The 13,066-nt window shown below is 45.7% G+C and overlaps 1 protein-coding gene across 4 annotated transcripts in view; it reads left to right on the top strand.

Annotated features, from left to right (window-relative positions):
- Window positions 1-13,066, top strand: part of CEP295 (centrosomal protein 295) — a 721,329-nt gene that overhangs the window by 558,294 nt on the left and 149,969 nt on the right. For 3 of the 4 annotated variants that reach the window (XM_069639287.1, XM_069639289.1, XM_069639286.1), the window contains one exon: window positions 12,214-12,944. In XM_069639287.1, coding sequence (XP_069495388.1) covers window positions 12,214-12,944 — 731 coding nt within the window. The remainder of the gene's footprint in view (window positions 1-12,213; window positions 12,945-13,066) is intronic. The other variant, XM_069639288.1, reaches the window with a different exon arrangement.

Raw genomic sequence — 13,066 nt, 5'->3', positions numbered from 1 at the left:
ACCATAGCCATCACAGAAACAACAGCATTTCTCTGGTGTGCCCCTGCTCGACATCTGCAGGGCTGCTACGTGGAGGTCCACGCACACCTTCACAAGGTTCTACTGCGTTGACAGGGATTCCATGAAGGAGTCCCCGGTTGGGCAAGCAGTGCTGCGCAACCTGTTCACTTGAGGTGAGTCTGTTCCAGGGGGTGAGTGTTACTTCTGTTGAGCCTTGCCACCTCCCATGGTTGTGTATATATACTGCTGTGTAATCGTTATTCATGAGCATATGAATCAATGCCAGACCCCATGCTGGGGAGGTTTAAGTTACTTACTTGGAACTTTTGTTTTCCTGCATGGGTGTGGCATGGATCCACAAGCAAAATCGCCCTCCTTCCCCTGTGGCTCTTCTTGGTTCATACTGCCACTATACATGCTTATCCAATCTAAAGATGGCCACCAGGAGTGGAGCTAAGGGAGAAGACTGTCATTGGATGGGGCAGTATGACCCAGAGGACAGTGATTTGTTTAGAGGAGAAAATGCTTTAAAGCTAAAGTAAAAAAACAAAATTTTCTTTTACCAAGGATTCCCAGCCTGACTGGGAATATTTACGAGCATGTGAATCCATGCCAGACTCATGCTGGAGAACAAGAGTTACAGGTAAGTAACTTAAACCTTGTAGAAATGTAGTTTGAGTAACCACTAGTGTTTACATTGTATCTATTGGTTTCTAACGGTGAACTGAGGCCCATTCACGCCCAGTATTGTAATTATAATTTTATGTACTGCTTAGGCCGGATGCCTATATTTTTGTAAATGATGTTCCTCCATTTTAGTTCTTTAATTCGCATAGTACTTACCTGTTCAGTAAGACCCTTATGCTGCTTGTCTTTGGGTAAAGGGCTATCAATGTCTTTTCCCTTTACTAAATTTGTTTTGTTGGTGCACACCAAAGTACTTATTCAACAGTGTTTTTAACCATAATGCTATAGTAAATAATTGAATATATTTCACATATATTAGGTGCGATTTATTTTATAGTGCATGTGGATGGGGCTAATTGTACTTTGGTAGCAGCTGTAGACAACTCATTGTGTTTTGTACTAAAAGCTTTATTTTGGCTGAAAAACGCTGATCTAATCCTACCAATATAATCCATATACTAAAAGCAAGAAAAGGGTGCATGTCATGTCGTACAAAAGTAAAACTGTCCTCCACCTGGAAACCCCAACTAGTCTGATCCTATCCCTACCACTACAAAACAATAACCACACATGGAAATACTTATCGCTGGCTAGTTTCTGACCCCTGCTGCACTAGCACAGTTTGTTACCAATCAATGTGCCTGGGGATTCTGCCCATTTTACAGAGTAGAGCGCTTCATTCATACAGATCTTACTGGGATGAGGACAAGTGAGGCTTACCCAGGTGGAATGGATGCAATCACTGAGCCGAAGATCAAGCAAGGAGGTAAAAGCCCACCGCAGAACCAACATATGCGGTAGTCTACTGCAGGTAGCCCTGGCGATTAAAAAAAACCACGGAAGGACTTTGTACGTTGTCAAGCCAGCCCTGGAGGAACGTGGAACCACACGCAAGTTCTATGGTGAGAGACCTAAAGAAACAAGACGCCGTTGAGAAGGGACTAGTAGCTCCAGTAGCTGCATCGAGCAGGGACCTGTCCGGTGACTGGGAAAGAGGAAACCTGACAGCCAAAGCCAGGAGAAGGCGCGCAGCCGAGGACGCGTGAGATCCTACCATTGCATAACATACGTGGGCAGGATGCCGAACGCGGAAGCAAACAAGAAGCCCTGCTCTACTCCCAGGACAGACCAGAGATTGTAACAGCATTTCCCAAAGGTAGGGAGAGGGTCTGGCCAGCGTTTGGGCCAAGGAGAAGCCAAATACATTAGAGACACTCTCCTGAGAAACCGAAAGGGATAGCGAAAGAACTATAAAAACTGGAGTTACTTTACGAAATATTGTATTTGGAACAGTACCTGGCATGAGAGGGCACCAGGTCTGTTCAATTGGACATTGAGTGAAGCGGGGGGCAGAGGACCCTCAGAAAACAGCACACCAGTGTCTGGGACCCATACAAAGTCAAAGGCGCACCATCAAGGGGTTGTGGCCCAGAGGAAGTCTGGCAGACCCTGAGATAATATAAAGGGGGTTGGGGACCCACTCAAAAGAGAAACAACCTACGGAACAAGTCTGGATGATCCTGAGACATCCCAGAGGGGTCTGGAACCCATGTAAGAGAGAAAGAGGCGTAAGAAGCCAAAATAATGGGTCGAGGATGCATTACCAAAATACATTTTCTGGAATTCTAAGATCTATAGTCAAATCTGGCAGGATAGTGAAAAAGACTTGACGCTACATTTGTGAGCTGAAGAAAGAACAGGCTAAAAGACTGCCCACATCCCTCCTTATATTTGGGAACTGTATCTTGTGTAGAGAGGATTTACAGTTCAGGTCTGGCAGGATAGTGAATCCGATTTGATGCTACATTGGTGAACTGGAGAAGGGAAGTTTGTGTGCCTCCAGGACTGAATTGCCAGAAGCAGGAAGAAATTGTAGAATTAATAGTCAGAGAAAGAGGAGATGGATACAAAGGTGTGCGTCATCAGCATACACATATGATAAAAGGCCAAAGGAAGAGACCATAGAGGATAAAGGAAATGTGTAGGGAGCGAAGAGGAGGGGGATGAGAACAGACCCCATGGGTGGGGAGTCACCATGACAACGTGTGAAGGTAGATTCCAGCCCAGGTGATCGAGAAGATGCTGTTTGTCAAATGGGATTCAAACTATATTATGAAGTTCAAGAAGTGCCAAGAGAGTGGCGGGTATGAATGAGGGTAGAGTGGTCACCCGTGTCCAAGGCAGCAGAGAGAAATAATAGGACCAGAATAGACGAAAATGTTAAATGGTGTGCAGAAAAAAGCGAGTTTGAGACAGAGAAAGGCAGTTTCACTAAAGTGGAGGTGATGAAAGCCAGATTGGTGATCAGGGAGTAGGCAACACGCTTGAGGATTTTGGAGAGAAAGGCAAGTAGAGAGATGGGATGACAATTGGTATGAAAAGCAGGGATCTAGAGAAGGGTTTTTGAGAATAGGGAGGTGTGACGAATCACAGGAATTTGCCCCTTCTCAAAGGGTAAGTACCCACCGTGAGGCTAGGTAGGTAAGCCCGCTACGCAAGACCCTCCCCCACCAGGAATCGAGGCAAGTGGGACCTCACCGGGAGGGACTCCCCCTCTGGGGACAAGGACTCCCGTTTCTGTGAGGAACTCCCTAGAAAACATCCCACCAGTACCTCTTTGATCAGACCCTGTGAAAACCTGTATGAGGCAACAAGTATGTTATTGTGAACAGAAAACTGTAAATGTTTCTTTAAATGAAAAATCCCATTTTACTGGGACGAGGGGGAGGAGATGCAAAGGAGGAGAGGCCACTGGGGACTAAGCGAGAGAGACTCAGACGTACGCTCAGGAAGTCCCAAGACTACATCATATGAGAGGTGAGGCGATTGGGGGAAAAAGAAAACCTGTGAGTTACAAAACAGTTTGCAGGCTGATGCAGAGGCAAAGCTGGGCGTGCAGTGTCCTGTAACAGAGGAGGAACGAGCAGCAGAATTGGACACGCTGCGTCATGTAATTGAGAGAAAGAAGCAAAGTCGGAACAGAGAAAGAGAAGGACTGAAAGTGGTGGCATGACGACAAGCTTGTGATGAACCAGGGTGGGGATGGTCCCAGAGACCACACTGAAACAACTGCGCAGAACTGAACGTATGAGAAATACCATCCATCCATCTTGGATGACAGCACGAAGGAAGAAGCATTGAAGGAATGAGAGGTGTCAGGCTGGCGGAAGAGAAAACTGACTGAGCGAGTAAATGCCCCTTGGGAGTAATCCCGTTATCCCTGGGAGTAACTTGGTAAAGAGGAGACCCGAGAGGGGCGGGGTGGGGGGGAGAGAATCGTTATGGGACCAATCCTACTCGTCCCCGTCAAGATAAACATATTCGAACATTGAAACCTAGGGGAGTAAATGAGAATCATTATTGGAGAGTTCATACTCGTAATAGTCAAGGCAAAGACAGTATAAATCAAGAAGAGTATGAAGTAATAAGAGAAAAGCTTGAGGAGAAAGCTGAATCAGAATATATGGCTATAGACCTATATCAGAACGGGATCAAAATTGTGAACAGTTTAAAAGAGAAAAGAATACTTAAGGATAGAGTTTTAAATATTGGATGACTTTACCCTGGAATGAGTGAAGAACAACCTTCTGTAGAGAAAACCAAGAGGATAAACCAACAGGGAAAATCAACCCAAGAGAAAAGAAACAAAAGCCCAATAAAGTACTGAACAAACTGTATGAACTGATTGCTAGTCACCAGACACTATCTGAAAATCAGCTATTGAAAAGAAGTTGTAAAGAAACGAATACTCAGGGGAAGAGAGTCATTCCCCTGTCTTAAGTTATCTTACCGATAGGGTCATCTAGAGTTAGTTTGGGCAGTGGACAGATTCTGTTAAGACACTCGCTGACAACTGACGAGCACGTAGCTAGTTTTGTTAGTGTTAGGGGAGTTTTCCTAAAGTCCACTTGAAGGTAAGACTCTATAAAACAATTCCTTGATATACAGGTCCCCAACTCTTAGTATAAGTCTGTACTACAAAGGATTTGTAGACTGGCAGAGCGGACAGGCTTATCTTATGAGGAGGATGTGAGCTGTAGGTTTGTACACTGAACCCAGTCAATACAATAGTCCAAAGAAACTCTTACACACTGAAAGTTACATTAAAATATACATGTATTCTTATATACACAAGGCAAGGTAGGTAAATGTTGCTTTAAAATAACCAACACGCACCGTAATTATTAACCATACTTTTCATAGGTGACTGCTTCAATAGTAATTGCTCGCGGTTACAATTATTAGAGAATTACCCTAGTGGCAATTCTACCGTATTACTATTAGTGACGCGCACTCACATTTGTTACAGAGAAACAGTTTCATTCATTTAGTAAAAAGTCACATCAGACAAAGTCTGTAGGAAGGAAAAGGAGGGTTATTCAAAGTCCTTGTAGGAGTGGAACAAAAGTCTTGGGCAGCAGCAGAAAAGGCAAAGTTCCTTAGTCACTCTAATAAAAATGTCCAGCAACATAATACCGTTTATCGTGTCCCTGCAAAGGACTCCCTAATCGGACGCAAGCTGTTAAAGCCTGGGCTCGAGGTATGGGTGGACACCCAAACACCTTTTTACGCACTTCAGTCACAGTGGAGCGACTTAACTTAAGGTCAGTTTTACATTGAGCCCCACAGTACTTTAGGGTCGAAGATGAAAACGCAGCTGGATTCTCTCCTGTGCAGCAGTGACGGACCCGGTCTCCTGGTTCCTCGGTCTGGTGACGAAAAGGACTCCGAATGGGATGTCACGGCAGCAGTCTTGAGGGAGGACCCTCTGCAAGGATTCCTCCGGTGTCCCACATCTGTCCGTGGTTTTGGTGCCTTTTTATCAACTTCAACAAAGGACTGTTATTGCCTGGTCATTCTTCCTCAGTTCTTCAGTCCTGCACTCAGGTCAGGGTACTTGAATGGGTGGAACTATGCTTCTGGAGGTCCAACTGGAGCTCACCAAATTTCTGGGCAACTTTGTCCACGCAAAGACCTTGCACTGCAAATGGGTCTGAGGTCTCCTGGCATTCACAGTTTGCAGCCCTGGAAGGTCACAGCACCTCGGGAGATGGCTCGATTTGTAGTTCGTCTTGGGGCTGGTTGGTCCCACTAGCCAAAGGGAAGAAGGGGTCAGGAGAGCAGTGGTCGCTTCAGTTACTGGAAGGATCTGCAGTCGTCTCGGATCATCTTCAGCTTTGGATATTCTGTTCCAGTGGTCAACTTGCCTTCTGCCTCGGGAACCTCACCTTTCCCACTCACTACTTCGCAAACTCTCACTGAAGTTTACAGAAATGGGCGGGTGGCTGTACAATCAGGTCAGCCAGCCCCCCAGTGGGAACTGGTTCCGTTCAAGCACTCTAGCAGACAAAGGGCAGGGGAGTGTTAAAATCCTCCCCTGCTTCCTGTCCTCGCAGACACACGGGAGCCTAGGCGGGGGACACACAAGGGTTCCTGCCAAATGCAAAACTCAAACACGAGAACTCACCCCTGCCAGAATGGGAGAAGAAGGGCTAAAAAAGGACAACCACATGAGAAATGGCGAAAAAAGAAAGGAGCCACCATGTTGTGCATAACCGGGACTGGGAATTCAGTCTGCAGTAAAAGAAATGGCACAATAGTTGGTAGAACACTGCCACCAGCCATAACTTTAGGGATGTCACTGTGACTACAAAATCACAGGAGCAGAGAGAAGGGGGATACTGGGCATCCCATTAGCACTCCCCATAGGGCGGTGTGTGCAAATCTCTCCTGAGTGAAGGTTTTAGGAAGGATACAAAGTATCCCTCTATCCCTAAGAACAGTAGTTTTTAAGGATAGTCCAACAGTCTCATAGGAGAACCCAGAGGGTTCCCAGCAACACTGAACATAAGGTGCCTTTATAGAGATATGGAGGAGAGCAGACTCCATATAAAAGGTAAAACGCAGAAGAAAAAGGCTCCTCATTCAGGATAAGAAAAAGGTGCAGAATTTCAGCAGAAAGTGCTGTGGGTCTCACTAGGAGAGGGGATTAAGCATGAAAATGATAAATCTCCCAAACAGTTGGTTAGGGACGCCTTATAGCGTAGAGAAAGATGGGCATTGGGCCTCATTAGGAGTTTGGAGGTAGACATGCTGTTTTTAGCGGCATGGCTACCCTCAAACTGGGTTCCGGGTCCCAAAAATGGGCAATTCCCATTCTCGGGACACGGACCCGGTACATCCCCATTCTCATTTGAGCCCCCATAGGGCTCAAATGGGAATGGGGAGGATGCTAACAACGGGCCCGTTGTTAGCATCTTCGACTGCTAGCGGTTCCCGCTCTGCACATCTGGTCTGGCCAGGCATCCAGAGTGGGACCCGCTGCAGAACGCGTAATGGGGCGGCCGGTTTGAACGGTGCAGGTCCCTTACCGACACCATTCATATCGCGGCCACCCTCGTTGTAATGAAGAAAGCAGTGAAACTTCATATCTGCATCCTTTTGACCCGCCACAAAGGATGCCAACCTGCTTGAAGCTAGGTGGATGGATAGCTGAGGAAAGAGAGAGGTTAATATGTGATGACAGGGAAGGATATGGGGGAAATACGTTGTGGTGGAAAAGGTATGGAAGAGGATCAAGTGGTGAAGCAGTAGTGTGGGCGTAAGCGAGAATGGGCAGCAGCAGTCTGAAAGGAGGGGTGAAGCAGTCGATGGAGAATGTAACCAGAGGGAGACAGCAGAGAAGCAGAAGATGGAGGACCCAAGTTGATTTGTTTTGTTAGTGAAACAGTTTGCAATATTGGAGGGAGAGAGTGAAGAGGATAAGGCAGGTTCAGGGAGGCGGAAGAATTTGGTTCAGGATTTGGAAAAGATGAGTGTTGGGGTAAGAGTTGATGTAGTAACACTGTTAGACTACACAACGCTTATCTTCTTGGTATTAGGTAACCCACCCTTTGGTATAGGTCTGTACTACACAAGTTGGTAGTATGACTGAGCAGCCAGGCCTATCTCAAGAAGGGTAAATGTGAGCTGTAGTAATGAAATTCGCAGGTACAACTATCCAAGTAACACTTGCACTCAAGGTTTCAGTTCTAAATAGTTATTTATTTAACATCAATGTTGAAATAAGCATTTTTTAAAAAGGGCAAGATATGTAACTATCAAATATACTTTAAAATGCTTTTCCAGAATCAGCACACGTTAGTGGATATTCTTTGGATATGCTTCTTACACAATTCCTACACCCGGAGGTGACTTCATTCACAAGGACAGTAATGGCATTTATATAACACTAGTTATACTTTGCAGATTCGGAGATTGCAGAAAGAAAAGTTTAAAGTAAGGAAACAAAAGGTTAAACAGTTTTGCAGGGCATGTGAGTACACTTTAATCTTCCAATGAAGTCTAGACAAGCCTTTCCCAGCAAGAAGTCTAAAACAAGTTACCACCTATGAGGGACAGAAATATCAAAGTCAGTTGGACTAGAAGAGTCTGCAGGGAGCCAGGACAGCCAAAGTCAATTGGAGCACGGTCTGAGGCACTTTGTGGATAATAAGTCTTGCACAAAGAGAGTTCTGTAGAAATCACTTGTAGGGTCACAAGCTGTTAAGCCTGTGAGAACTAAAGTTGGAATCAACTCTAAAGATGAGCCACTGCAAGTCTCAACTGAGAAGAGCACAGCTCCAGACAGAGGTAAGTACCCCCAAGTCTAAATAGTACCTCTGGTTTGAAGAGGAGTGGTCCAGGTGGATTCTGTCCTGTTGCAGCGGTGCAGACCCTGTGTTCCTGAGCCTCAGTCGTGGGGACAAGAGGGAGGATGTCTGGAGGGCTCGTAGAGCGGTAATTTGGAGGTCGTAGGCAGATAGCAGCTTCATCACTCGGTAAACGGCACCACCACGGATCTCGAATACCGGTTGGGCTTCCTTCACTCCCTGGGTCCTGCACTCTGGTGAGGGTTCTCAAGCTCTGGTCGTCCTGCTTCTGGAGGGTCCTTGGTAGACTCCTGGAGCTTCTGGCTGGCTTTCAGACATTGCACTCTACTATGGATTTCTCGACCCCTGGCACTCCGTTCTTGCAGCAGCGATTAAGTACAGCCAGTCTGGGAAAATGGTCCAGTGGAGTTCGTCTCGGGGTTAGTTGGTCCCACTAACCCAAGCGAAGAAGTCGTCCCTTGCAGAGCTTCTCTTGTCGAGCAGAATTTCAGCACAGCAGCAGTGCTTCACGGGGCAATTGGAAGGTCCAGGGGGCTGTCGCAAGCTTAGTTCACGGTTTCTTCGTTGGGCCTTTCACCCAGTGGTCAACTCTCCTCTAGTCCCAAAACCCTCACCTTTTAAGCAAGTTTCTCCCATTCATGCACAGCCTAGGCTTTGCAGCCAATCGGGACTGGTTGCATTCAGGCATTCCTAGAGACCAAGGATAGGGGAGTTTCGGGAACCTCCCTCACATCCTGCCTTTCCAGACACACTGGAGCCAGAGGCAGCTTCAGGGCTGAAACCTGCCAAAGGCAAAACAAAGGGCTTAACTTGGCCTCGATGCACTGAGTAAAACCCAAGAAAGACCTCACAAACAGAAAATGGTGAAAAAAGACTGTGCCATTTTGACAAAAATGGTCAGCCATGGTTGATATACTGCAGCTGAGGATTCAGCCTGCGGTAGGAAAGCACAATGGGAAAGCTAAACCACTGTCACCAGCAATTTAAAATAGTGAGGGTAACATAAACATTTTTACAAGAGAATGTAAGGTATGGGGCTACTAGGTAACACCCCAGCACTCCACATAAGATGGTGTGTGCTGGACCTACAAAGAATACGTAAGTAAAGTGAATTTCACTTCATTGTTCTTCGGACCGGTAGTTCACACAAGAAAAGGTATTTAAACATTATGAGAAATCTAAAGGATTTCTCAGTGACATTGCACTGATGGTGCTGTGTGTCACCATACAAAAAGTAGATGCCTATGGAGTTTGTCGGACTCCAAAAATAGTGGAAACACATAATCAAAAGCAGGTCAAAACACATGAGTGAGAAAAAGGTCTATCTCACTCCAGGGTTAAAATTAAAAAGTCCAGCAAAAGAGCTGGTGGTCATAAAGGTGGGAGGAATTAAGCACTAAAATAAATTCTCCCTAACGAGGATGAAGGGAGTGAGAGGGGATGAAATCAGAAAAGTAATGTCCTCGGCAGAGCAAAGATCAGATGAGAGAAGGTCGGCAGAGGAATGAGATTCTTTCCACTGCTGCTCAGCGCGCAGTCGTAGCACGCAGCAGGGTAGTAGATCTGGGGGAAGCCATGGTTGAGGAGGTTTGCGAGAAGAGTGATAAGGACGGGAAGGAAGAAGAGCATTGAGTGTAATTGTGATTCCAGAATTGAGAGCAATTTTAGAGTCAATAGGAAGAAGTGAGAAATCAGAGATCGTAAGGGCAGTACATAAGGCATGGAGGAAAAGGGAACGGTTTAAGGATCTGAGATTGCGATGAAGGGCTATGTGGAGGAAAGATGGGAGAAAGGACAGGAGGAGGGCTTCCGAAGAGGTAATTGGAGATGTGACAGTGACTGATGGAGAAATTGAGAAAATAAGATCAAGGAAAGAACCAGACTGCTGGGAAAGGGGAGGAGGGATTGGATGAGATGGCAATAGTGACGAGTAAAGTGGAACGATCAAGGAGGCATGTGTGGCGTTGAGGTGAAGGTTGAAGTCACCAGGGAGAAAGAATGGGGAAGGAGAGAGGCTAAGTAAGTTAGAGGTGAATCGCGATCATCGAGAAAGGAAGAGTGGCCCAGGAGGACGATAGATAATTAGGAAGGATAAGGGATGAGGTTTAGAGAAATGAGCGTAGTGGAACTCGAATGAAAAGGCCAGGAGAGAAAAAGGAAGATGAGCAGAGTGATGGAGGGATACTAGTTCCACTGCCTCCGCCTGCAAGGCGGGGGAGTGGGACAATTTGAGAGAAAATGTAAGCCTGGATTAAGGAATTAGATGGGAGTCAGAAGAAAGTGTGTAGCATTAGCTCACAATGATTACAAATGGAGTGGGTGTTAAGAAGTCCAATAGAGATGGGAGGAGCAGAAAGTAGGGGAGTGGGAGAAATCAGATTGGTGGGGTTGAGAAAAGGTGCGGGCAGGTTTTTGGTGCGATGAGGACCAGTGCGCGTCGGTCATTAAGGTAGGGAGAGGCATGTAAAGAAATAGGGTATCAGTACAAAATAACGAGTGACAAAACAAGTCACAAAACAATGATTTCTTCTAAACCGAATTTTCGTTGAATGGTGGGGAATAATAGAGTGGGTGGGGTTAGGGTATAAATTAAAGTGAGGGAATGAGGGAGGGGCTGCAGTGCAAATATTACATTAAAAGAAAATCGTTGTTTTGGGACTCAGTATTTCAACTTCTAAACAAGAAATGGAGAGACCGGGGAGAGGGAGAAGGAAAAACTACATAAGTGTGGTAGTGGGCCGGAGTATTGGGGGGGGGGGGGTGCAAAGCCTTGGAGTATATAGGCAGGCTGTGAGCAAGGATGGAGTGGAGGGGACGTGATCAAATATAGGTCAGGAAGGATGTAGTGCCATGACCTGCTAATAATTTCAAGCAGTAAGATCAGCAGAAGAGATAATGTCCATCAGAGAAGACTCGCTTTGGAAGGGACTCCCAAGTGCTTAGGATGCCCAAGAGACGGATAAGAATGGAGGACAGTATCACATGAGTAACCCAAAGGGCCAGTAGGAGGGGACCGTTGGCCTGGGCAGGAAGGGAATGAGGAGGCGGGTGCTCACGGCAGCTGAAGTGGGAGCTTGCAGACGCTTCACCCCCGTCCTGACATTTGGAGGCAAGTGAAGCCGATTTGCTTTGCATTTCTTGGTTAACTTATCTTTTTTGGGGGGCCCTGGTCAGCCAGCCCTTATGGCTGTCCTATTTTCGAGATTACTTAGTTTTAATATAGCACCCTTTACCTTAGTGAAGTGTTTGTATCCCTCTTTTGCAACACATTATTCTTGTTTGTGGAACATGGCTCGACATTTTCCTACTGTTTTTTTTTCACTTTTATCCTGTGCACTTTTATATTTTACCGGATATTGCCATTTTAAGTACCATATGCTCCAAATGGCTGTGCCACGCATTTATTTGCTGAAGACCATATAATTTTGCTTTGCCTACTCCCGGCAACGTTGGTGAAATGAAAATGATGCTAGTGAAAGTCTATGGCTGTTCAATTGTAATATGTCTTCCGACTACCTGTATCCCCGGACCCCCCCCCCCGACCCAATCTGCCAACGTCCTCCCTTGTCCTGCTCCTGCATAGCCACTCCCTCTCATCTATACATAGAACTATTAGGCTGCAGAAATCCTTTTGTAACAATCAAACAGTGCATGTTATATATTGTTTGAATGAAACCCTTGCAGATACTTTCACATACAGAGCTCCTCGTAAACTCCCTCTGTTAACACTGATATAGCTAGTGCCTTATGTAACTTAACGTTATCTGCCTCTGCAGTCATATGACTGTCTTCTTTTTATTTGCTACTAGTATTTTAAATAATGTATTTTGGCTTCCTTGTGGTTGGTTTGTAAAATATTTTCTTTCATCCCAAGCAGCTGAGTCATCAAAATCGTTCTACCAACTTCAGTCAGAATGGACGCTGGGTGAGCAGAGTCCGAGTACAACTGCATCTGGGCTCCCAAGCATTTATTCCGGAAATTCCTCGAGTCAGCTGATACAAAATCTAACTGATTCAACAGTGGGAGAATATTTCAGTGCTTCTGTCCAAGAACAGGCCAATCAACTGCCAAATTGCGAAGAGTTTCCTAGTCTCCTGATCGGAGAAGGAGCCGATCAACTGCCAAATGCAGAAGAGTTGCCCAACAGTCAACCTTTGATGGAGTCCTTAAGGAACCAAAGTACTAGCTCATTTCAGGAGAACATGTCTTTTTTTGAATTGGATTTAACTGAGGAAACTGTTAATGACTCAGTCTTCTCTGAGAAAGACTTTGTAACAATGGAAGAGGGACGGAGTTGCTTTAAACAAGTAGCTGTTTTCAATACTAATCTAGATCAACGTGCTGTGTGGTCTGTGGCAATTGAAAGCTCAGAGACCACAGTTTCCCAAGAAGCAATCTGTCATTCGACAGCGGCAGTCACTGAGGCGGGCTCTAGCTCCCAGTTTGAGCAAGATGTAACTGTACAAGCAAAGCTTGTGAACTCTCCAGAGGCTAAAGATCCTGAAGTCTTTCTGATCACATCCTCACTTAAGAATTCTGTTCCACTTAACAGTAGCTTTACCTGTACGACTGGCACCAGCTTGTTGCAAACATTTCCTTTATTGGTGAGTGAATATTGAAGGCAAGTGCAAAGCATAACAACTATGGATTAAGTGTAAATGTTGTCAGTCAATTGTGCGTTCACAATCATATTACAAGTCAGTGTGATGTCATGCAAGGAAATTTG

This window comes from Ambystoma mexicanum, chromosome 7q, assembly GCF_040938575.1.
Source record: "Ambystoma mexicanum isolate Mex_15411 chromosome 7q, UKY_AmexF1_1, whole genome shotgun sequence".
Lineage (NCBI taxonomy): Eukaryota > Metazoa > Chordata > Amphibia > Caudata > Ambystomatidae > Ambystoma > Ambystoma mexicanum.
This window is presented reverse-complemented; position numbering and strand designations above follow the sequence as displayed.